Source organism: Schistocerca gregaria, chromosome 8 (genome assembly GCF_023897955.1).
Source record: "Schistocerca gregaria isolate iqSchGreg1 chromosome 8, iqSchGreg1.2, whole genome shotgun sequence".
In the NCBI taxonomy this organism is placed as follows: Eukaryota; Metazoa; Arthropoda; class Insecta; order Orthoptera; family Acrididae; genus Schistocerca; species Schistocerca gregaria.
The window spans coordinates 268575129-268602200 of NC_064927.1; the positions used below are offsets into that span (position 1 = coordinate 268575129).

General features: G+C 40.9%; 1 protein-coding gene across 2 annotated transcripts in view; it reads right to left on the reverse strand.

The window, feature by feature from the left end:
- LOC126284110 (uncharacterized) overlaps positions 1-27072 on the reverse strand; it is a 91533-nt gene that overhangs the window by 29832 nt on the left and 34629 nt on the right. For both annotated transcript variants that reach the window (XM_049982770.1, XM_049982769.1), the window contains exons 3-5: positions 23129-23222; positions 20470-20524; positions 1849-1989 (exon numbers count right to left, since the gene is read on the reverse strand). In XM_049982770.1, the coding sequence (XP_049838727.1) occupies positions 1849-1989; positions 20470-20524; positions 23129-23222 (290 nt within the window). The remainder of the gene's footprint in view (positions 1-1848; positions 1990-20469; positions 20525-23128; positions 23223-27072) is intronic.

A 27072-nucleotide genomic window follows, 5' to 3' on the forward strand; every position in this document is an offset into this window, starting at 1 on the left:
ATTATTTAATATTATTACAACACCAGTTTTTAACAATGTCAAACGTTTAACTTTTTTTACAGCTACTTACAAGTCACCATTCATCTTCAGAAATATTAAAAATACTCACCTCCACTACAAACTATCATATAGGCACTTTGTGTCTTATTAGCCACTGAAATTCACTGTTGGTAAACTACCATCATTCACCAAACTAAAAGTTTGTTGAAGAAATACGAATTTTATGCATGTCAGTCAGTTTCTTAAGTCACAATTTTCTATTTTATCCATTCAACATTGTTCCCACAGTAGATGGAACAATAAATATCTGGACAGAATATTTTATCTGCAACTGCTTGACATTAATTAGTGTTCAACTTTTAGAATTAAACTGTTTATCAAGGTATATCCATTTGACATCATAAGTGATCTTGTTGACCTTTTATAAAGTCTAGTGCCACATTCACATTCTCAGTTGTACAAAGTATTGTGATTTTATGATCAGTATGATGGGACATATGGGTTTCAATATGCCAGGTATCCATCCTGAAGAGCTGTCAGGAGTATTTTCTCTAATGTTGCATATGTTATGTAGGTTGACTGAAAATCTGTTCATACGGTGCCCATGGAACAGAAAACTTGATATTGGTTCTCAGTATGAACAGATAAAGATAATTTCATATTGTCACTTAACAGAGAAACTTCAAAACAGCCCAGTGTGACATTTAGTTAAGGAATATTTATTGACAGTAAGAGCAAAGGACAAAAAATTAGAATCAGTGTCTCCAGCAGTGAAGGAGTGTTGCTGCTGTGTCACTGCTGTCTTCACAATAGTGGAACTTCAAGTCAGTGACGTGTATCACAGTAGCCACACACTGTCAGAAGAGCTGACAGTTGTTGTTCTTTTGCTATCATGAAATATACTTGATCTGAATATCACAATGAACTAATTTGAGGTTTTTGTATTAATAAGACGCATGAAATGAAAGTTTGGACAAAATATTGTTCAGAATGGCAACCAAAATGAAGGTTTTGATGTTGTGCACTGCATAAAACATCTAATGAGCAGCTTTGTTTTAACTAATTGCAGATACACATAATGAAAGTAAAACTGATATAATCTTCAGAAATGTCAAAGAAAAGACACATTATGACTCACTATGTGGGACATCCAGCACATTTTATTCTATACTGTAGACTGCAGTGTAGATGTATCACGCATTTTCTCTTTTCTTTACATGAAATTGTGTAACCTCTCTCTGTGGCTCTAATATGTAATTCATCCACACTACAACAATTACTTTGGTGTACCTTGCCCTGCCATTTTACATCTGAATAGAACAAAGACACTGCACTCAGAGGGATTGCCACTGTTCTCAAAAGGCTTGAGTGTCTCTTAGAATGCCAATATTATGAAAAGTATAGATTGCTACTAGCAATGTAGCAGAGGTATTCAGTCAAAGACAGGCACAACAAAACAACTTTCAGGCACAACAAAACAACTTTAACAACTTTCAAACAAGTAAGCTTTTGGCCAAAAAGATCTTCATCACACACACACACACACACACACACACACACACACTGCTATAGCCAGCTAGAAATTGTAGTGAGTTGCATCTGTGTGAGTGGGCCTTTTTAATTGAAAGGTTATTTGTTTAAGTCTTTTTATTGTCCCTATCTGTAACATCTCCGCTATATGGTGAGTAGCAATCTACCCTTTGCATCAAATTGTCAATATTAAATGTGGCACTCCCAAATTATTAATTGTGACATTTGTGTTAAAATGTGTGTGTTAAGTGTGTCATTTCCAATGTGATGAAAGAGACAGGTAGACAACTGAAAAATCTTACAGCTCTTCTTTCTTACCTAGCCACAATACAGCCTCATTAACATCAAATGGGTACTCCATCCCACCATCCACAAGACCTGGAGTGTCCACAAAAGTGACAAGGCTAAATTTTTTCTGCTTTGAAGTTGATATCTCCGTGGATAAGAAGTCCACAACACCTGGGTAATGAATAAAACATTTTTAAAAGATCCAAAGCAATAAAAATAAAAGAAGTAGAATAAGACATTGAATTTGAGTTCTCACTACAATACTTCACAATTACTGTCTTCATTAAATATTTGATATTATTATTTTTTGTTTGTTTGTTAATAAGCGACTTAACGGAAAAGCACACATGAAACAACAAAAGCTGCACAATTTCTAAACAACTTTGATAACAAAACATGGTTATCATTCAAATGTAATACCCAAACATGAAAAATGTAAGAAACAGGTGTTCTTGAAACATGACAACACTGCAGTTAATGTCACAGCAGGATGAACTTATAACAATGATGATTTTGTGTAGCAATAGATCCCACAATATAAAACTACTTTTATTCTGCACGTTGACTAAAGCCTCAGTCAGTGATGCCCTTCTCTAGGCAGCTAGTGATTAATCATTATACAAGGTGCCCAGAGATGAGCCGCACTGCTGCCGAGACTAAAGCTTCATTCTTTTAGCCAGTTCTTCCATAATTTTCTTCACCAGATTCCATAATATCAGTCCTGTGAAATGCAGTCATTGAATGATACAATGAAAATCAGCTCTGAATCTTCAGTTTGATTAAAACAATGAAAAAGCAGTACCAAACCTAAAAAATACAACACTTGAAAGATCACAAATGATATTTTGCACTTGACATAGTTACAAAATGAGACTTCTACAGAGATGCAAAAGGACATTCACCCAGCTTCTAAAACCTACAGCACAATCACATAATTAAAAACACAGATGAAAATTTACAACATTCCTGACGGTATGGGTATAATTTATTAATGATATAATGGACTCACCTGATACACTGATAAGCCTTCCTTTGCCATTGCCTGACACAATAAGAGCCCTCTCACTGAGTTGTAAAGCTATATATAATAACAACCAACTGGCCACAGGAAATGTGATTAGAAGCAGGAAGTGAAAGACCGTTGGTTCTTTCGTAACTTGTGGAAAGCTCCGCCCAAGAAGTTAAGCAAGCTTTTACATACACAGATGGCCAAAATAGTGTCTTGCTCATTGCAGTACCTACACCTAGATGTAAAGTGCTGCCTTCATGGATAAAGCTAAAATACACCTTTCTACAAGAGACTGAGCTGAATGGAAGCTACTTGTCCTGTTACTTTTTGGACTGCATACACAGAACTTAACTGAATGCTTACAGAATCAGTTTGGGGAACAAGTACAGCGAAAAGCACTTGAGTACAAATCAAGAATAATGTGATACTGACTTAACAGAAAATGAGCTGTGATGTTTTTTGTTACAGATTATTAACCACTCCAAAAACAACTAAAAGACTCCTGTAAGGATGCTAAATGTATTTCAAAATATATGAAAAACAAAATTATTTTATTTTTTGCTGCCCCAGCCATTCCTTCCACAGTGCAAAACAAATGTCAAAGAAATCACCATATGGAAGACTGAAAGCTACAAAATTAAATACTGGAACAATGAAACAACGAAAAATAAATTACATGAAAAAGGAATGCATGGCAGAACACAAACTTAGTATTTACATATCAGTTGTGAGTGTACTAAATCTGTGATTGCAGTGCATTACACCTTGGCATTGAAACAACACTGCAACATATACTGAGTAGTTCATAGGACTGTACTGATGGGGCAACCTGCTGCTATAACATCCATCTGCAGGAAGCCACATCCTGGAAGCGTGTGGCTGCAACAGGAAGTGATAAAACTGCTGATAGCGATGCCTCAACGGGGAAGGCAGCTGAGAGCTACTCTCATATATGAATAAACCATGTATAATGGTCAATTTTAGTGCATCAGTTAACTGAAAAGAAAGGAGTCTGAAGAATGCCAAACATTGCTTCCAAGAATAGAAAATCAATTTTCCGGATCAGTCTATAAACAGTTCGATAAAGTACAATGTACTGAAATAGACACATTAGCGTATAAATCTGGAAAGAGGGGAAAACTTAATGCAAGTAAGCAGGAAACAGTATCAACACACTTAATGAAGGAGAAGAAAAACCGAAATATATTAGGAAGTGAAAATCATGATGTTTATGACAAACAGACTCCCCATTTAAACATTAAAATTTAATAAAACAAATATAAACAACTATGGGGGTACACTGATTTTGCCCGGACAACACAGATAAAACTGCTGCAAAACATTTTCTAAAGACTGCACACACAGTATTGTCTATGATACTGTCAATCAGTACAACCTTGGAAATCGATAAAAATATTCAAAATGATTTCACACGAAAAAGGAGTGTGCAGGGGAGGGGGCATTCATACACGATAACTGATGAAAAAATGTACAGCATGATTAGGCAAAGTGTCTGCTTGTTGGTGGTGATGGCATTATGCCCTGATGTGATCCAGGCCTCTCCAGTTTGTCTGACGAACCAGTTTCAGGCTCTGTCTCAGGCTGATACTGATCTTCGGCCTGACATGGCTGCTTGTCCTGTTCCAGATGTTGCCCCTCAGTCTGCAAGATCCTGGCGGTCGCAGAGGGTGGACTTACTGGTAGTTGGGAGCTCCAACGTCAGGCGCGGAATGGGGCCCCTTAGGGATATGGCAGCAAGAGAGGGGAAGAAAACCTATGTGCACTCCGTGTGCATACCGGGGGGAGTCATTCCAGATGTGGAGATGTGGAAAGGGTCCTTCCGCATGCCATTAAGGGTACAGGGTGAACTCACCTGCAGGTGGTCGCTCATGTCGGCACCAATGATGTGTGTCGCTATGGATCAGAGGAAATCCTCTCTGGCTTCCGGCAGCTATCTGATCTGGTGAAGACTGCCAGTCTCACTAGCGGGATGAACGCAGAGCTCACCGTCTGCAGCATCGTCGACAGGACTGACTGCGGACCTTTGGTACAGAGCCGAGTGGAGGGTCTGAATCAGAGGCTGAGACAGTTCTGCGAGCGTGTGGGCTCTAGATTCCTCGACTTGCGCCATAGGGTGGTGGGGTTTCGGGTTCCGCTGGATAGGTCACGAGTCCACTACACGCAACAAGCACTTACACGGGTAAAAGGGGTTGTGTGGCGTGGACTGGACGGTTTTTTAGGTTAGATGGCCTTGGGCAAGTACAGAAAGGGCAACAGCCTCAAAGTCAGGACATGCGGGGACCAAGCAGCAATCGGTATTGTAATTGTAAACTGTCGAAGCTGCATTGGTAAAGTACCAGAACTTCAAGCGCTGATAGAAAGCACCGAAGCTGAAATCGTTATAGGTACAGAAAGCTGGCTGAAGCCAGAGATAAATTCTGCCAACATTTTTACAAATGTACAGATGGTGTTTAGAAAGGATAGATTGCATGCAACCGGTGGTGGAGTGTTCGTCGCTGTTAGTAGTAGTTTATCGTGTAGTGAAGTAGAAGTGGATAGTTCTTGTGAATTATTATGGGTGGAGGTTACACTCAAAAACCGAGCTAGGTTAGTAATTGGCTCCTTTTACCGACCTCCCGACTCAGCAGCATTAGTCGCAGAACAACTGAGAGAAAATTTGGAATACATTTCACATAAATTTTCTCAGCATGTTATAGTCTTAGGTGGAGATTTCAATTTACCAGATATAGACTGGGACACTCAGATGTTTAGGACGGGTGGTAGGGACAGAGCATCGAGTGACATTATACTGAGTGCACTATCCGAAAATTACCTCGAGCAATTAAACAGAGAACCAACTCGTGGAGATAACATCTTAGACCTACTGATAACCAACAGACCCAAACTTTTCGACTCTGTATGTGCAGAACAGGGAATCAGTGATCATAAGGCCGTTGCAGCATCCCTGAATATGGAAGTTAATAGGAATATAAAAAAATGGAGGAAGTTTATCTGTTTAGCAAGAGTAATAGAAGGCAGATTTCAGACTACTCAACAGATCAAACCGAAAATTTCTGTTCCGACACTGACAATGTTGAGTGTTTATGGAAAAAGTTAAGGCAATCGTAAAATGCGTTTTAGACAGGTACGTGCCAAGTAAAACTGAGGGACGGTAAAAACCCACCGTGGTACAACAACAAAGTTAGGAAACTACTGCGAAAGCAAAGAGCTTGATTCCAAGTTTAAACGCAGCCCAAACCTCTCAGACAAACAGAAGCTAAACGATGTCAAAGTTAGCTTAAGGAGGGCTATGCGTGAAGTGTTCAGTGAATTCGAGAGTAAAATTCTATGTACCGACTTGACAGAAAATCCTAGGAAGTTCTGGTCTTACGTTAAATCAGTAATTGGCTCGAAACAGCATATCCAGACACTCTGGGATAATGATGGCATTGAAACAGAGGATGACACGCGTAAAGCTGAAGTATTAAACACCTTTTTTCCAAAGCTGTTTCACAGAGGAAGACTGCACTGCAGTTCCTTCTCTAAATCCTCGCACAAACGAAAAAATGGCTGACATAGAAATAAGTGTCCAAGTAATAGAAAAGCAACTGGAATCACTCAACACAGGAAAGTCCACTGGACCTGACGGGGATACCAATTCGATTCTGCACAGAGTACGCGAAAGAACTTGCCGCCCCCCCCCCCCCCCCCCCATTCTAACAGCCGTGTACCGCAAGTCTCAAGAGGAACGGAAGGTTCCAAATGATTGGAAAAGAGCACAAGTAGTCCCAGTCTTCAAGAAGGTTCTTCGAGCAGATGCGCAAAACTATAGACCTATATCTCTGACGTCGATCTGCTGTAGAATATTAGATACAGGCTCCCAGGTAGATGCTATTTTTCTTGACTTCCGGAAGGCATTCGATACAGTTCCGCACTGTCGCCTGATAAACAAAGTAGGACCCTAGGGAATATCAGACCAGCTGTGTGCCTGGATTGAAGAGTTTTTAGCAAACAAAACAGAGCATGTTGTTATCAATGGAGAGACGTCTACAGACGTTAAAGTAACCTCTGGCGTGCCTCAGGGGAGTGTTATGGGACCATTGCTTTTCACAATATATATAAATGACCTAGTAGATAGTGTCAGAAGTTCCATGCGGCTTTTCGCGGATGATGCTGTAGTATACAGAGAAGTTGCAGCATTAGAAAATTGTAGCAAAATGCAGGAAGATCTGCAGTGGATAGGCACTTGGTGCAGGGTGTGGCAACTGACCCGTAACATAGACAAATGCAATGTATTGCGAATACATAGAAAGAAGGATCCTTTATTGTATGATTATATGATAGCGGAACAAACACTGGTAGCAGTTACTTCTGTAAAATATCTGGGAGTATGCGTACAGAACGATTTGAAGTGGAATGATCATATAAAATTAATTGTTGGTAAGGCGGGTACCAGGTTGAGATTCATTGGGAGAGTCCTTACAAAATGTAGTCCATCAACAAAGGAGGTGGCTTACAAAACACTTGTTCAACCAATACTTTAGTATTGCTCATCAGTGTGGGATCCGTACCAGATCGGGTTGACGGAGGAGATAGATAAGATCCAAAAAAGAGAGGTGCGTTTCGTCACAGGGTTATTTGGTAACCATGATAGCATTACGGAGATGTTTAACAAACTCAAGTGGCAGACTCTGCAAGAGAGGCGCTCTGCATCGCAGTGTAGCTTGCTGTCCAGGTTTCGAGAGGGTGCGTTTCTGGATGAGGTATCTAATATATAGCTTCCCCCTACTTATACCTCCCGAGGAGATCACGAATGTAAAATTAGAGAGATTAGAGCGCGCGCAGAGGCTTTCAGACAGTCGTTCTTCCCGCGAACCATATGCGATTGGAACAGGAAAGGGAGGTAATGACAGTGGCACGTAAAGTGCCCTCCGCCACACACCGTTGGGTGGCTTGCGGAGTATAAAGGTAGATGTAGATGTAGGTGTAGGTGGAAAGTTTGAGGAGTACATTTAGTTACTTGCACAGAAAACTGAAGCCAATTACTTCTGCTGTCTGTACTATCCTCCTCAACATCGAAAGGATAAGGAATACATATGCCCAAAGCTCAATGAAGACTATCTAGGAAATGATTTACTGACAAAGAAAACAAAAATTTGTTGTTCAGCTTAAAAGAACAATTCTGCTACTGAATGACTTGTCAACTACGTCTATAAAATCAACAATATTTATTTATTTGTCAGTAGCTAGGAGAATTTTTATATATATATATATAAAAGTCTTTGAGCACTAAGGGACTTAACATCTATGGTCATCAGTCCCCTAGAACTTGGAACTACTTAAACCTAACTAACCTAAGGACAGCACACAGCACCCAGTCATCACGAGGCAGAGAAAATCCCTGACCCTGCCGGGAATCGAACCTGACAACAGAATTCCTACACTTCTGGATCTTCTTTCACTACTTTCAAAATTAGAACCAACATTGATTCACAGCTACTTCCAATCTCCGTACAATGCTCTTAGTGATCAGCAGAGGTGATAGTCTGGATGTGCAGTTCACTCCAGTATCACCTCAAATAGTATCTAAATAAAATATTAGTAGATAGATAATTACACTTTTTGATTATCTAAATGATTAATAAGCACCCACACATTTCCTGTTTAAGACAGTATGAAGTCAAGTACAGTGACAACTGAACAATTCCATTCTTGAATGGGATTTTCACTCTGCAGCGGAGTGTGCGCTGATATGAAACTTCCTGGCAGATTAAAACTGTGTGCCCGACCGAGACTCGAACTCGGAACCTTTCCCTTTCGCGGGCAAGTGTTCTACCATCTGAGTTACCGAATCACGACTCACGCCCGGTACTCACAGCTTTACTTCTGCCAGTATTTCGTCTCCTACCTTCCGAACTTTACAGAAGCTCTCCTGCGAAACTTGCAGAACTAGCACTCCTGAAAGAAAGGATACTGTGGAGACATGGCTTAGCCACAGCCTGAGGGACGTTTCCAGAATGAGATTTTCACTTTGCAGCGGAGTGTGCGCTGATATGAAACTTCCTGGCAGATTAAAACTGTGTGCCCGACCAAGACTTCTTTCAGGAGTGCTAGTTCTGCAAGTTTCGCAGGAGAGCTTCTGTAAAGTTTGGAAGGTAGGAGACGAGGTACTGGCAGAAGTAAAGCTGTGAGTACAGGGCGTGAGTCGTGCTTCGGTAGCTCAGATGGTAGAGCACTTGCCCGCGAAAGGCAAAGGTCCAGAGTTTGAGTCTCGGTCGGGCACACAGTTTTAATCTGCCAGGAAGTTTCAATTCCATTCTTGGAAAGAACGTAAGACAAAGTGAAAAGAACAAGGAAAGACTAAATACGGCTTTCTCAGTTGTGTCATCTAACCTAACCTAACCTAACCTAAGGCTTTCTCAGTTGTGTCATCAGATAAACCTTTATGCTTTTAGTTCAATTAAATTGTTAGCAAGGAACAAATTTTCACTATTTAACTGTTATTACCACAAAAAATACTAGACAAGTGCCACACAATAAGTGGGGAGGAATAATTGTGCATGTTTTGAGGAGTGTCAGTCAGCAGTATAGTGTGTCTCAGTATTTGAGCAGACTGCCAGTGATAAAACAATAAACCACGTACATATAGTTGTACTGCAGGGTCATAAAAGTTTGACTGGCTGTTTATCAAAGAGCACCTCAGGAGGGGAAGCAGGGGGGGGGGGGGGGGGGGGCGGCATGCAGTTGCAAATGCCCAAATTATTTGTTACATGTCTGGATGCGGAGTTATAACTTATCACAAAGACATTGTAGGGGCTCTTTTCCAAATATTCTGCAGACGAATATCCTTAACAGCCACAAGAATGTAGTAGTAAAAAGTGAAACATCATCCCAGCAGACATTTCATGTCCCATGTGTACGCAGTGTATTTACTGATATGTACGAGAACCATTCTCTGCCATTTACAGGAATGTCATCCACACCTGCTGACCTTCAGCACTGCTCACTGTCAGTGCCACACAAAACACTCCAAGATTTAACGTGTTTCCAGATGAATCTCACCATCGTGGGAGCCATGGTGAGGAAAGGCTCGATAAGTGCCTAAAACATCTGAACAATCACCATGAAAGCATTAAAAGTGCTTTGGAGGTGGAAAGGACGCACTTCTTACAAGGAATAGTAAGACCTAAATTGCAGTTTATACTGGACACTGTGTACATGGATTGATTAACACACTTGTAATGCACGTGTGATGTACAGGGTGACAAAGAATAACAGGAATGTTTGAAATGAGAAGTGGCAGCCATGGGCAGGTGGCAGCACTGCGGGATCATGGCAGTTAGCGAGTAAACAGTCCGCTTTTTCAGTAATAATGGATCAGTGGAATGGACAATAGTGTTTGTTAGCCATAAAAATGCTTTATAAAAACAATGGTAGTTTGGTAGCGGCACAGATGGAATGTCGATGTTTTTATAGTTTAAGACATCATGATACCTTTCTGTCGAAACACACAATAAAATGTTGGATGACTTTGAAGAGACTGGATATACCCTCAAGAAGAAACCAACAGGACGACCAAGAAGTGTGCGTTCTCCAGTGAACATTGATGCTGTACACGAGTCTGTCTTATACAGCCCACGGCATTCAATTTGTAAGCAAGCATTGGAATGTCACAGGAGAGTGTTTGCGGAATTCTTCATTTTGATTTAAAATTTCATCCATACAAACTGTATATGATGCAACAATTGAAGGACAATGATTACCGGTTATGATTAGGATTCTGTCAACAAATTATAACAAAAACAAACAATAACAAAGAATTTCTAAACACGTTGTGGTGTCAGATGAGGCACATTTTCATCTCACAGGTTATGTCAATAAACAGAACTACCATTACTGGGCAAACACAAAGCCTAATGACGTTCATGAGTGCTCTTTACACGCTAGTAAAGTGACAGTATGATGTGGTGTTTCATCACAAGTGATTATCGGACCGTATTTTTTCGCAAATGATTGGGGAAAAACAATAACTATCAATGCCAATCATTACGTGGAGATGTTACGAACTCTCGTTACACCTGCATTGAACAACTTTCCAAACATTCAAGAATCCTGGTTTCAACAGGATGGAGTGATATCACAGACTGCACACCAATAAATGCTATATATGCGAGAATTGTTTGGCTACCGTGTGAGCCCTTGATTTGGTAACATTCCCTGGCCTCCTAGATCGCCAGATTTATCCATTTGGGATTTTTTTTTTTTGTGGGACTACCTCAAGAGCAAAGACTACATGACTCAACCAAGAACCCTGGATGAGTTAAAACAGATAATTCAGGATGCAATTCACAGTATCCCGGTTGAGATGTTGCAGCAGTCAATGAAGAACCTCAACAGCAGATTTCACGAATGTATTTGTAAAGGGGGATGCCATCTAAAGGACATAACTAAAAAAAAGATAAATGCCACCAATGTTTTGTAAATGGCAAAGTTGTAAGGTTTCCGTTTCTATGAATGCAATTTCTTTCTTTCATCACTTCTAGTTTTATTGGATTGTGGAAATGTTCCTGTTTAACGGTGTCATCCTGTATATGTGAACCACAGCATCTCAGTGCTAGTTCCATCACCTGGGAGAGATACAAGATTTAACACCTGCAACGAATTATGAGAAACAAAGGGTACCCCATCAGGGATATAAGAAATAAGAAAAAAGATTAGTATTTAATGTCTAGTTGACAATGAGGTCATTAGAGATGGAGTGCAAGCTTGGATTACGAAAGGATGAGGAAGAAACTCAGCCTTGCCCATTCAAAGCAACCATCCCAGCATTTGCCTTAAGTGATTTACGGAAATTACAGAAAACCTAAATCAGAGTGGCTAGACACAGATTCGAACCACTGTACTAAGATACATCATGAACTTTAACACCCAACAAAGAGATATGCCAGAAGAAATGTTGGATGTAGCCTTCCTGCCACACACCTCCAGAGCGACAGACAGTATATCAGAAAAACACAGTGTAAAGATTATACATGCAATGCCCGAGTACAACAAACATTGTGTACATGAGGAAAAGTCTATATTGGAATTATCACTTATCCATCAGTACCTGGATCATCAGACATAAATGGCATTGCAGGTTGAGGCAGTTGGAGGAGTTGGTGGTAGTGGAGCATGGACTGCGTCAGATTGACCACAAAATAGAATGAACTTATACACAAGTTGTCACCACAGTGGAAGAAAACTGCTATGCTCATCTGTTCATAGGAGCCACCAAAATTCACAAGCAAGATACTAGTTTCAACAAGAAAGAGGAAATAAACAGGTCATGGATTTTTCACTGTTGTGTATGACTGTTGCAGGCAACAAATGAAACACTACAGAAGTAATTATCAGATAAAATGCCCTCAGATGTTGGTGTAGTAAGTGCATATAATCAGCAGCCACCAGTTCGACTCCATTCTGCCACTAATAATGGAGGGCGATTCTTTGACAATGATGGCCACTTGTACTTGCAAAATAAATAAAGAGGGAAACTCACAAAATGCCACTAGCAGAAGATCTCAAATGAGTGCCAACAAGCAATGAATCAAGAAGTTCTGGGAAAGCCTCAGAAATTTCAAAGAAAACAATAACATTCACAATCACTGGACAATCATTTGTTTCAACCGGGGATGCTCAGTAGATATAGTCAAAGGTGCATACCTTCAAGTTTTTTTTTCTTGTTGTTCAGTGTGTAGTGTATATTCTTTGTACATGCCCACCAAAACTGCAGCCCCCTACCCCTTTTTTCCCAGCCCTCAAATATGACAAATATTACTTGCAGTCATCCCAGCTTTAATGTGCCAATGATTTTCATAATAGTAACAATAAAATATTTTAGTATAATATTTACAATTTGTTTACACGAGTGCTTAGTACATTACCGTAGTATAAGTTAAAATTTGAGAAGTGCTTGTTCAATGCAACTGATTTAAGAACAATAACAGCAGGAGACTGGCTACTACTTTCATAATGTCATAATCTACACACAAGAAAACTAAAGTGTAGATGCACCATCACTAATTTCACTTAATGATATGACTGAACACAAGTCTGTTAACTATGGCTATTCAAACATATGAATGGGGGAAGTGCTGTTCCCTGCTAATGAAATATAACTTTTCCCGTTATTATTCTCTTAGTGGCAGGGTCTTTCGCTTTCTGTATTCCATTACTCAAATCCTGTGATTTGTCAGATCTACCTGCCAACTCAGAAAACAATGCGTTGGCTGAAGGCAATATGGATGGTCAACCATTGATTGATCACAAGTCTGATAAAGTGCACTTGCTCTCAGATGCACAATTGAAAAGTATCCTATGTTAATCATAGGTTTTTATTTTCTTTAATTCTCTGCCATTTTCAAGGCGCCCAACTTTTCTGCTACTTTGTTCTGTGGAATTTGGCTAAAATTTGACAACTGTAGTATGTAGAAACATAAATGCAATTTTTTGTGTGTGTAGTAGTGGGAGGGTCATGACTCCCCCCCCCCCCTCCCACCATTCCCCAATCCCCATCTGACATCGTAGGTTGTCTGTTGCCACTTGGATAACTGGGTACAAAAGAAGTATGATTTAAGTCTCTCTCTGATAAGAGACACCAAGAAGCCAGAGAGATAATTGCTGGCTTGCTCACCTAGCATCCTGGCAGCATCTAGGAGGAAGCTCCCAGGAAATATTTCAACACAACACATTGTCTTCAATAAATGAAAGTATCTGCTGATGTTTCTTCATGATGCCTTATTTAATCACAGAGATGATCATTTACTCATCCTGTAGAAGGTAAATGAAAGCCACTACAGAAAACTGTGTGTCTGGGAAACCATGTGTTGTACTGAACCTCATGAACTATTTAATATCAAAATGTAAACAATTTACGAGATCACTCACCAAATTGCAGAAGCATCAAGTTGTCAACAGGCACACACACAAAAGAGACAGAAAACTGGCTACCTGTCAGAATAAATCTTTTGTCAAGCTAGCATACAAATACAATCGCCCAACATACACACACATGCCTGCACCCCTGCATTGTGCAGACTGGGCACACAACACTGGGATTGCATTCCAGCAGCTGAACCAGGACGAGGAGAGGTAATTCCTTAGGACGGATAGGATGTGTGACTGCTGTGTACGGACGCAGGAGGAACTGGCCACTCTTCGCGGAGAGCTGAGCATGTTGATGGCCGCGGTCAGCCGTCTTCAGGCTGCTGCCTCGGAGTGTAGCGGCAGTGGGGAGTCTGGTGCGTCACAAGGTACACCCCAGTGTTACATGCTTCACCTACTGTCCCTGCTGCCCAGACATCTTCGCGGGCACCGGGGGCAGTTGGGCCCCCCTCTCCCCAAGGGGAGTGGCAGGTTCAGCGGCGTTCGCGGCGCATGAGGCGGAGGGTAAATGTGGAGGCTGGCCATGTGGCATCACCCGCTCTGCCTGTGGGTGGACATGTGGCTGCTCCTTCAGCAAGGTCCGAGCAGGCACAAGGGGGGAGGGGTTTATTAGTTATTGGGAGCTCCAACGTTGGGCGGGTGATGGAGCCCCTTAAGGAAATAACGAAAAGGTCGGGGAAGAAGGCCAGTGTTCACTCTGTTTGCTTGCCGGGGAGGTCTCATCCGAGATGTGGAGGAGGCCCTACCGGCGGCAATAGAAGGCACTGGGTGCACCCGACTGCAAATTGTTGCTCATGTCAGCACCAATGATTCCTGCCGTCTGGGTTCAGAGGTCATCCTCAGTTCATACAGGCAGTTGGCGGAATTGGTGAAGGCAGAAAGCCTCGCTCGCGAGGTGGGATCAGAGCTAACTATTTGTAGTATCGTTCCCATAACCGATCGTGGTCCTCTGGTTTGGAGCCGAGTGGAAGGCTTAAACCAGAGACTCAGATGATTCTGCGGAGAGCTGGGGTGCAAATTTCTCGACCTCCGCAATCGGGTGGAGAAATGTAGGGTCCCCCTGAACAGGTCAGGTGTGCCCTACACGCCGGAAACAGCTACAAGGGTAGCAGAGTACGTGTGGAGTGCACATGGGGGTTTTTTAGGTTAGAGAATTTCCTCCCTTGGCCCGACAAGACACCTCCTGAGACGCGGAAAGGTAGGAGTAGGCAAAATGCAACAGGAAATAACAATATTAATATGCTAATAGTAAACTGCAGGAGCGTCTATAGAAAGGTCCCAGAACTGCTCTCATTAATAAACGGTCACAACGCCCATGTAGTACTAGGGACAGAAAGCTGGATGAAACCAGACGTAAACAGTAATGTAATCCTAAACTCAGATTGGAATGTATACCGCAGAGACAGACTGGACAGTGAAGGGGGAAGCGTGTTTATAGCGATACGAAGTGCAATAGTATCGAAGGAAATTCACGGAGATCCGAATTGTGAAATGATATGGGTGAAGGTCACGGTTAAAGCAGGCTCAGACATGGTAATTGGATGTCTCTATAGGCCCCCAGGCTCAGCAGCTGTTGTGGCTTAGCACCTGAAGAATAATTTGGAAAATATTTCGAGTAGATTTCCCCACCATGTTATAGTTCTGGGCGGAGATTTTAATTTTCCGAATATAGACTGGGAGACTCAAACGTTCACAACAGGCGGCAGGGAAAAAGAATCCAGTGAAATTTTTTTAAGTGCTTTATCTGAAAACTACCTTGAGCAGTTAAACAGAGAACTGACTTGTGGCGATAACATATTAGACCTTCTGGTGACAAACAGACCCGAACTATTTGAATCAGTTAATGCAGAACAGCGAATCAGCGATCATAAAGCGACTACTGCATCGATGATTTCAGCCGTAAATAGAAATATTAAAAAAGGTAGGAAGATTTTTCTGTTCAGCAAAAGTGACAAAAAGCAGATTTCAAAGTACCTGATGGCTCAACACAAAAGTTTTGTCTCGAGTACAGATAGTGTTGAGGATCAGTGGACAAAGTTCAAAACCATCGTACAATATGCGTTAGATGAGTATGTGCCAAGCAAGATCGTAAGAGATGGAAAAGAGCCACTGTGGTACAACAACCGAGTTAGAAAACTGCTGAAGAAGCAAAGGGAACTTCACAGCAAACATAAACATAGCCAAAGCCTTGCAGACAAACAAAAATTACGCGAAGCAAAATGTAGTCTGAGGAGGGCTATGCGAGAGGGGTTCAATGAATTCGAAACTAACGTTCTATGTACTGACTTGGCAGAAAATCCTAAGAAATTTTGGTCTTATGTCAAAGCGGTAGGTGGATCAAAACAAAATGTGCAGACACACTGTGACCAAAATGGTACTGAAACAGAGGATGACAGACTAAAGGCCGAAATACTAATTGTCTTCTTCCAAAGCTGTTTCACAGAGGAAGACTGCACTGTAGTTCCTTCTCTAGATTGTCGCACAGATGACAAAATGGTAGATATCGAAATAGACGACAGAGGGAAACAATTAAAATCGCTCAAAAGAGGAAAGGCCGCTGGACATGATAGGATACCAGTTCGATTTTACACAGAGTACGCGAAGGAACTTCCCCCCTTCTTGCAGCGGTGTACCGTAGGTCTCTAGAAGAGCGTAGCGTTCCAAAGGATTGGAAAAGGGCACAGGTCATCCCCGTTTTCAAGAAGGGGCGTCGAACAGATGTGCAGAACTATAGACCTATATCTCTAACATCGATCAGTTGTAGAATTTTGGAACACTTATTATGTTTGAGTATAATGACTTTTCTGGAGCCTAGAAATCTACTCTGTAGGAATCAGCATGGTTTCGAAAAAGACGGTCGTGTGAAACCAGCTCGCGCTATTCGTCCACGAGACTCAGAGGGCAATAGACACAGGTTCACAGGTAGATGCCGTGTTTCTTGACTTTCGCAAGGCGTTTGACACAGTTCCCCACAGTCGTTTAATGAACAAAGTAAGAGCATACAGACTATCAGACCAATTGTATGATTGGATTGAGGAGTTCCTAGATAACAGAATGCAGCACGTCATTCTCAATGGAAAGAAGTCTTCTGAAGTAAGAGTGATTTCAGGTGTGCCGCAGGGGAGCGTCATAGGACCGTTGCTATTCACAATATACGTAAATGACCTGGTGGATGACATTGGAAGTTTACTGAGGCTTTTTGCAGATGATGCTGTGGTGTATCGAGAAGTTGCAACAATGAAAAATTGTACTGAAATGCAGGAGGATCTGCAGCGAATTGACGCATGGTGCAGGGAATGGCAATTGAATCTCAATGTAGACAAGTGTAGCGTGCTGCGAATACATAGAAAGATAGATCCCTTATCATTTAGCTACAAAATAGCAGGTCAGCAACTGGAAGCAGTTAATTCCATAAATTATCTGGGAGTATGCATTAGGAGTGATTTAAAATGGAATGATCATATAAAGTTGATCGTCGGTAAAGCAGATGCCAGATTGAGATTCATTCGAAGAATCCTAAGGAAATGCAATCTGAAAACAAAGGAAGTAGGTTACAGTATGCTTGTTCACCCATTGCTTGAATACTGCTCAGCAGTGTGGGGTCCGTACCAGATAGGGTTGACCGTAGAGATAGAGAAGATCCAACGGAGAGCAGCTCGCTTCGTTACAGGATCATTTAGTAATCGCGAAAGCGTTACGGAGATAGATAAACTCCAGTGGAAGACTCTGCAGGAGAGACGCTCAGTAGCTCGGTACGGGCTTTTGTTAAAGTTTCAAGAACATACCTTCACCGAAGAGTCAAGCAGTATATTGCTCCCTCCTACGTATATCTCGCGAAGCGACCATGTGGATAAAATCAGAGATATTAGAGCCCACACAGAAGCATACCGACAATCCTCCTTTCCACGAACAATACGAGACTGGAATAGAAGGGAGAACCGATAGAGGTACTCAGGGTACCCTCCGCCACACCCCGTCAGGTGGCTTGCGGAGTATGGATGTAGATGTAGATGTAGTTGTGTCATGTGGGATTGATAGCTAGCATTCAGGGATGTGAAAGGGGGGGGGGGGGGGAGCAGCAGGTTTTCTGGCTAGGAATGCAGGAGAGAGGGACGGCAGACACTTGATCTAGACATGGGTGACAGGACAGAGGAAGGGGACACTGTTAGTTGGATGGTGCGAGAACAGTGGGTTAGAGGAGATTGGTGCCAGGATGGCGATGGGAGCACAGGGTGTGTTGCAAAGGATAACTCTCATGAGTGTAGTTCAGAAAAGCTCATGCAGTGGGGAATTATCCAAGAGGCCTGTATCACAAAGAAGACATTGTACTCTAGCATGCTGTGCTCAGTTACACGTTGTGCCACTGGATGGTCAATTTTGTTCTTGGACATAGTTTGGTGGTGGCCTTTTATTTTGATGGACAGTTGATTGGTTGTCATACTGACATAACAAGCTGTGCAGTGACTGTAGCAGAGTTAGTAGATGACATCGATGCTTTCACAAGTGACCCTGCCTCTAATGGGATATGACAAGCCTGTGACAGAACTCAAGATATCCTGTGCCATACCTCACATATCTCCAACCCTCTCACCAACCTCAAGAACCGGCTACAATATCTATCAGCATCTTACACAAGACGATTCCCTCCCCTCCCGAAGAGGTATTCTATTGCTCACCAGACCTACACAATATCCTGGACCAACCATAAGCTATTCCCACTCCGTTTCCACTTAGATTGCATCCTGGTGGCAGATCCAGGTGCAAGACCTGCCCAATCCGCCTACTAATCACTTCTTACTCCAGTCCTGTCACAGGCTTATCCTCTCTCATCAGAGATGAGACCAACTGTTGAAGCAGTCATATCATCTACCATCTCTGCTGAAAGCACTGCAGAGTCTTTTATGTCAGTGTGACAATCAACCTGCTGTCCATTAGAATAAATGGCCACAGCCAAACAGGGCCAAGAATATTGTTGACCATCCATTGGCACAATGTGTAACTGAACACAACTTGCTAAAGTTTAATGGAGGCTTCACAATGCAGGCCATCTGGATCTTTCCCTGCTGCACCAGTTTTTCTGAACTATGCAAATGAGAGTTACCCTTACACCACATCCTTCACTCTCGTAATCCTCCTGGCCTCAACCTCCGCTAACAAACTGTCCCTTCACCCTTATCCAACAGTTTCCCCCTTCCTGTGTTCTGTCAACCACTCCCAAGTCATGTTTCCGCAAGTCCATCCTGTGCTGTGCCTCGTTGGTTTCGATACCCATGTATCACATGCCTAGCAGGCCTCCCTCCAACATTCCTAGCCAGTAAACTTGCTGTTTCCCTCCGAAAGGCTAGCTACCAATTCCTCACCTCTCTTCCTCTCCCTCTTAACCACCCCATCCTAGTCCACCTGCCAAAATGCAATACTGACATTGTGTCTGTAGATGGCACAATGTAGAGGTGCAGGTGTTTGTGCACGTGCTTGTGTTTTGTTTGTGTGTTTGTACTCTAGCTTGACGAATAATTTTTTCTGCAAGCCAGAAAATTTTCTTTCTCTTTGGGTGTGCCTGTTGATGGTTCAATGCTGCTGCTATTCAGTGAGTGGTCCCCTTTAAACTCAAATTATTTACCACCACAATAGCTTTCTGAGAACATTCTGTCTCAAATAGTTCACAATTAAATATGCTGTTCTATTACAAAGAGGCAATACAAAATGGTTACTGCCATGACTGCTCTTTCGCTCATTTGTTTTAAGACAGAGATTTGAGGTAACCATCATCAAGGAAGAGAATTACGAAGAATAACTGGGCTCTTAGAATGTTTGCTTTAGTATCATGTCAATGTCAAACATCCTGATGGACAAAAACTATGTGCCGAATGAAGTCTCCAGCTCTGACTCTTAACTGACTGCTATTAATGATACAGACATCAGACATGACTTACAACTCCTCTTCACGGCTTCAGTTCTGTTAAGCTTCCCTTAACCTAATGAGTGCACAGAACATGGACTTTCAAATACTGAAAAACTCCTTACACGAAACTATCAACTGTACTTGATCATACAATATAATGACTACTATAGCAACATTTTAACTGGATCCTATTCTGAACTGAAGCTAATCTTACAAATAGACTCTTATAGATGAAGGCATTTAATCTATTATAAATAACCAATATTCAGACATTACCTTGAAATGTCAATAGTATAATTTAACTTTGCAGCCCTGTCTTGCTTTATTCTTGATTCTGGGATCTGCACCTGTTACATATTCTGTATTTACACTTTACTATTATGAAAATGAAAGATCGCTACTCACCACATACAGGAGGCATTACATTCCACAAAGGCACAATAAAACAACTGATAAACACTTAAGCTTTCAGACATAAGGCCCTCTTCCTGAAATAGAACGAACATGTGTGCACTCCAGATGCAAGCTCAACTCGCACACATAAATGGCTACTGTGAATTGTGCTCTTTGTGTGTGTGAGTGTGTGTGTGTGTGTGTGTGTGTTTTGAAGATGGAATTTTTGTCCAGAAGCTTAAATGTTTAGTAATTTCTTTAACGCACCTGTCTGAAACTCAACACCACCTGTACTTGATAAGTAGCTATTTATCCTTTTCATAATACTGTTGTCATTCCATCCTGACTTTCCAGTATTTACACGTTAGACTAACAATGTTGTAGTAGTAGTAGTAGTAGTAGTAGTAGTACTGACTCTTACCTGGTATATGTTGCAATGGTTTGAAATGTGGGTACAAATGCAGAGTAGCATTACCCTGAAAGAGAAGTGAGCTGTTCTGTACTACACAGTAGCAGAAAATTCATGAAGTGAAAAAAATATATAAAATTTATATAACTTTGAACAGAAGAGGGGTGGAATCACTATTAACACATGGAAATGATCAATCTGAGCATTTTCATTTTGTGTATAACACTGTCTAAATGTTACAAGATTTTATAATATAAATGGATGGATAAAAAAGAACTCACCAAGTGACTGCAGGGGAACACACACACATAAAAGGATTGAATTTTCACAAGCTTCTGGAGACACTGGGTCCTCCTCCTGGTGGAAGAGTTGAAGGGGAAGGAAGAGGGGTGGAGGACAAGGACTGGAGAGGTTTAGGGAAAGGGAAACTGTTTAGAAGAAGTCACTCAAAACCCTGGGTCAGGTGAGACTTATCGGGTGGGATTAGAAGGAAAGACTGATTGTTGGGGACTGCACCAGATGAGATTTGAAATCCTCAAGACTCCTCGCTTCACTCCATTTTAGTTTTCTACATCTTTCATTGTCTTTCCTATCTATTTTTCACTGCCCCCCCCCCCCAATCTATGTTATGTACAATGCACTTAGCTTCTTACACTTATTAATTCGTGCACAATGTTTTAGTAGCAATCTCTGTCTTGCACATTACCCTGTCTTCCGCCTTTAAGCTTTAAGTTTTCAACCCTTGCCCGATGCAGTCAGCAACACTCAGTCTTTCCTTCTCATTCTGTACAGTAAGTTCCCCTGACCCAAGGTCCTGGTTGACTTTTCTAAACTGTAACCCTTTCCCTAAACCTCTCTAGTCCTTCACCCCTGTTCCTTCCGCTTCAACTCTTCTCCCAGAAGGGCGAGACACTGGCTCCAAAAGCTTGCGAAAGTTAAATCCTTTGTGTGTGTGTGTGTGTGTGTGTGTGTGTGTGTGTGTGTGTGTGTGTGTGTCCCTGCCGTTGCTTGATGAGTAGATTTTATTTTATCTTTATCTTTTTTTATTATTTTCATTGAAACAAGATTTTATAAGCTTTGATTCCACATGAAACAGATGTGACCAGTGACTGTATTTATTTCAAGCAGTAAAGAGTACAGGAACTATTTGCAAATAATGTTTATTGCAATTCCAGATTTTGGTCCACACCAGTAAATATAAGTTAAAACATTAAAACCACTTAATCATACACACAGTCCCAACAGATCATTTACGTCAGGATAAGTTCACAATTGTTTACAGTTACAACACAGATTGTTTCAGTGTACATCATGCCAACCAACAGTGGCCTCTTCACATGCAGATACATCGACAATACATATTTACTTTATTTTATACTTTGTACATTTTATCATTTTATTTATTATTTTAAACTTTAAAAAAATTATGCACATAAAACAAATAAAGTGATTGTAACTAAAAATAGTGACCAATGTTTTACAGTTATACAGGTGGTAACTGAGTGAACTAATTAGTGGCATCACTTACTGCTGCATACTTTACAGTTGAATATCATTTAAAAATTACAGGAAAATTTGTTCAAAAGACCTATTTTAACAAAAATTCTTAAAACAGTGTTAAATTCCACATACAGTTTAAGGGATTAGAACAGACAAAAATGATATCTCAACTTATCATACTAGCAATGGTATGTCAAATGAACCCACCAACTTTCTGCTTAATAGTTCTCTCTCACAGGTTTCACATAAATATACATTATAGCTTACACAGTTTGGTATTCAACCAAACAAACTTTCAACTAAATATGTAATAATGTGGGAAATATACTTGTCCCCAGAAATTATGTCCTCATATGCAAACAAGTGTAATCATAAATAGGTTGTTACAGCCATCAAAGTGACTGCTGGGATGTTTAAAACGTGAACTGTAAAATAAAGTTAATACATATTGTCAACATACCACACATGTAAGGAGGGTACTGTGGATTAATGTGCTGTACACTGAAGCCAGTTGTATTGCAACTGAACCCAACCTCTGACATGAGTAGTCCTGTTTGGGTTGCGTGTATGTACGTGGTTTTAATATTTGAACTTACATTTACTGGTATGTATTTTATAACTGACTTACATTACAAGCTTATACAACTGTATATATGATAAGGCATGCACATTATGTCACTGGAACTGGTTATTTGTGTGTCTTTTAGCACTGAAGCTGGCCACACAGTGACCAAAATTTGGATTTGCAATAAATATTATCCGTAATCAAAATATCCACGGGTGTACTGCCGGTCTATAGTGTCCAACGGGCACAATATTTCGGCGATCAAACATGTCGCCATCATCAGTACGGTGGCACAACTTTTCAAATTTCTTCACGCTGCGATTGATCGCCGAAATATTGTGCCCGTTGGACACTATAGACCGGCAGTACACCCGCGGATATTTTGATTATCAAATACGCCGGGAGAAACTCAAGAATCACAATATTATCCGTGATTTCTATAACTTTTACTGACAGAAACAAGATTATATTCAGTAACTCTCACTATAAAAAAGAATTGAGGGAAGTAAATGAGTACACGACTGAAGTAAATTAAGATCTCCTAATCAGTACAACACTCTCACTGCAAGTAAACAACAAATAATAATGAAATAAATTTCGTCATACCATGAGAGTCTCTCGTTTCCTGCCGCTTGTAACAATCACAAAACCTTGTGTTTCAATTGCCACACCAGTTTTCTGAACATGTTCCTCAATGTACCTGGAGAAAAGATGAAACATAGAACCGACACTAAAAGGTGAGTATAAATGGAAAAATAAATAAATAAAACAAGACAGCATTTACCAGAAAATCTAAAGTTAAAACAATAATGTTGATTTCATATCAGTGGACTGTTCTGGAAGTACACTATCTGCTAGGTAACTAGGATCCTGACACCACAGAAAAAAAATGGAACACTCTCTCTCTAGGACCCAAAAGTAAACGTTAATTGAAATTTTGATTATACAATGAGTAACAGTTTCAACATCTGTAATGATGCCATATGATATTTTCTTTATTACAATATTAACACAGTTTATTTTTCTGATGTGCAGTTCTTGCAATATTTCCAAGCTCTCACACTTTCTTGCAAAATGACCATCACCCAATATTTTTTCCAATTACTGCAGAACAAGATAGCATGTGTCATTTTAACACTCTAACTGTAGCTATAACAATCTGACAGACTGGTTCTGTGTAATGTTTCTGGCCACCAGAAATTAGAATAGCAAGTATGGACAATGGCTTCAAGAACATACATCACTCTCGTGACAGACTTGCATTATAACTTCTGTTTTTTTCTGGTTCTCTTTCATCTTCTATTGTTTTCTCCATTAAGTAGTTACCATATTCAAATTTTACCTCTTGTTTGCCACTCAATCACCATTTCATACATTATTTGCTCCCCCCAAACCCCACTTCATTGCTCATCTTTTCATAGGCTTCAGTCTTTATTTCTTTATTCATTTAATTTTTAATATATCACTGCAAAATACTTATGATAAAGCCATAAAGGATGAAAGATATGAATTTCTTATGTTATCTGCTGAAACATATTTACTAGCTGGTTGGGAAATTCAGTATGACACACAATATTACGACATGCACACGGCAGTTTACATGTGGACACCAGCACATTTGAACAGGACAGCAAGATGTTGAGTTACAAACGAAAAGAAAGAAAGAAAAAAAAAAAAAAATGTTGTACTGGGTAGGCGGTGATACAGTGGTGATGAATAAAATAGGAAAGTTCTGCCTTCCACTTATCTCACAAATGATTAAAATGTTTAAAAAATCATGTGACTCAGATTGCAAACATCACAAAACGCAACACTGATTACGTATTCTGGACATCATGCAAAAGTTATATTATTCTGGGGTTCTGCAACACGGCAACAACAAATAACAACTGTTCTGTTACATAGCAACTTCCATTCTGTGCAGCAGATTAGTGGATAATGCTCTAGCTTTTTGCTAGCAATTTGGGAGACAAACAAAAAGACAATGTCAGAATTCATCATCAACTGAACATTCTGGGCAGTACAGGGTGATGCATAGAGGGGGTGGAACAAGATTTTCCAAAACAATCAAATCTAAAGCACCAATGGTGGTTAGGAACACTAATTTATTTAGAGTCAATTTCCATTTAAATTAATAGAGTAGTGAAGTGGTGGTGAACAAAGTTTTCATATGAAAACATATTGCAAGAAAACATGTTATTAAGCACTCCGCTGGCCTATAATAGTTAAATGAGTGCATAATCTTGAAGGAATTTCTTTAGCCTGGAAAACTTATCAATGTACTCATACTTCTTATGCTAAAAACATGAAAAATTAATAAAACAACATGTGCCAGAAAACAGCCAAGGGTACAGCCAGAGCACCATAAACTAAAAACTGTAGAATTTCCCATGTGGTGCAATATTTTATTTAATTCTGAGGGCGTAGGCAGGGTGTGGGAGTCTGACTACCATTCTTAGAGTTGGATTCACTGCCATGTGTGTCTGCTTCCCTGGTCAGCATTTCGGGAGTGGTCATTGTCAGGATATGGGTAATCTCTTCTTTCAGCTCTTCAACAAAACTCATGTGAGTTACGGAACTCTTTTCCTTTAAGAAGGACCACAGCCAATTATTGCACTTTTTTAGTATGGACTTCTGGGTGGCCACATTAAATCTATGATGGAAATTGGTGGTCCAACCAGTCTTCAACAAGAGTCCAGTAGTGTCCAGGAGCACCATCCTGTTGTATAACAACATTGCTCAGCAGGCCAACTTTATCAAGTTCATGTAATAGTCAGCGAGATAACATCGAGGTACAATGCTCCCCACCACAGACGCGTCAAAGAAATATGGCCAGATGATAAGGTCATGGGTAACATCAGTCTGTAGCATAACATAAGGAGAGTATTGGTTAAGTTCTTCATAACAATGACAGCTCTTTTTGCCCAGATATAAAGATTTCAAGACCAGGATCTATGATTTAAAGAGGATTCATCTGTCATCACAACCTTACTGCGAGTTGCTGATGTTGGAAAAGCTGTAGGTAGCTGTTCACACAAATCACATTGGGTATAACTATCATGACCACTTAATTCATTTATGCTGCAGGGTCAAAATAAATGGTGACCACCTTTCTTCATCCAAAGACATGGCACAAATGTTCTAGGAATGTTCCATCTTTGCTGACCGCTTCCTTGCTGATTTTGCTAGTGAACAAAGCAATGGTGCATTTAAGTGTTCAGTTACTTCACAATTGTTGTCAAATATCTTGGGTCTTCCTCTGTTGTGCATCTCTCACAGACCAAGCTGAGAAGGGACTTTCCAGTTTCTGAATATTAGCCTCTGTTGGGGCTTTCTTCTTGAAGTGATTACAAAATGTTTCCCTTAATTACATGATATGTCTCACCTGTCTGTTACTTTTCATGCACCCATACACTAAGAAGATTGTATTCAATTGTAAATATGCCTTTATCTGCCATTATAACACAAATGTATACAAATAGTATCACCTTCACAGCAAAACAAAATACGATCACATGCCGTAGTATTTGCCAGGACAACAAGCAAAACAATCACATGGCTTGTATTTGTGGAATGACACCAGCATTGTTTTAGTTTGATGCATAACAATTATTGCCTGCATTATTGCAATCTGAGTGACTTCTACCAGAATATAGGTGTACTACTGACATCTAGAATATATTTCCAGATCCACGTAACACATGAAACTATATGTTAAGTTACAGGATATTGTTGACACACTAGCTGATTATTTTTCCGTATAACCCCCATCCTGAATGAGATTTTCACTCTGCAGCGGAGTGTGCGCTGATATGAAACTTCCTGGCAGATTAAAACTGTGTGCCCGACCGAGACTCGAACTCGGGACCTTTGCCTTTCGCGGGCAAGTGCTCTACCAACTGAGCTACCGAAGCACGACTCACGTCCGGTACTCACAGCTTTACTTCTGCCAGTATCTGTCTCCTACCTTCCAAACTTTACAGAAGCTCTTCTGCGAAACTTGCAGAACTAGCACTCCTGAAAGAAAGGATACTGCGGAGACATGGCTTAGCCACAGCCTGGGGGATGTTTCCAGAATGAGAAAGGTAGGAGACGGATACTGGCAGAAGTAAAGCTGTGAGTACCGGACGTGAGTCGTGCTTCGGTAGCTCAGTTGGTAGAGCACTTGCCCGCGAAAGGCAAAGGTCCCGAGTTCGAGTCTCGGTCGGGCACACAGTTTTAATCTGCCAGGAAGTTTCATATCAGCGCACACTCCGCTGCAGAGTGAAAATCTCATTCTGGAAACATCCCCCAGGCTGTGGCTAAGCCATGTCTCCGCAGTATCCTTTCTTTCAGGAGTGCTAGTTCTGCAAGTTTCGCAGAAGAGCTTCTGTAAAGTTTGGAAGGTAGGAGACGGATACTGGCAGAAGTAAAGCTGTGAGTACCGGACGTGAGTCGTGCTTCGGTAGCTCAGTTGGTAGAGCACTTGCCCGCGAAAGGCAAAGGTCCCGAGTTCGAGTCTCGGTCAGGCACACAGTTTTAATCTGCCAGGAAGTTTCATATCAGCGCAC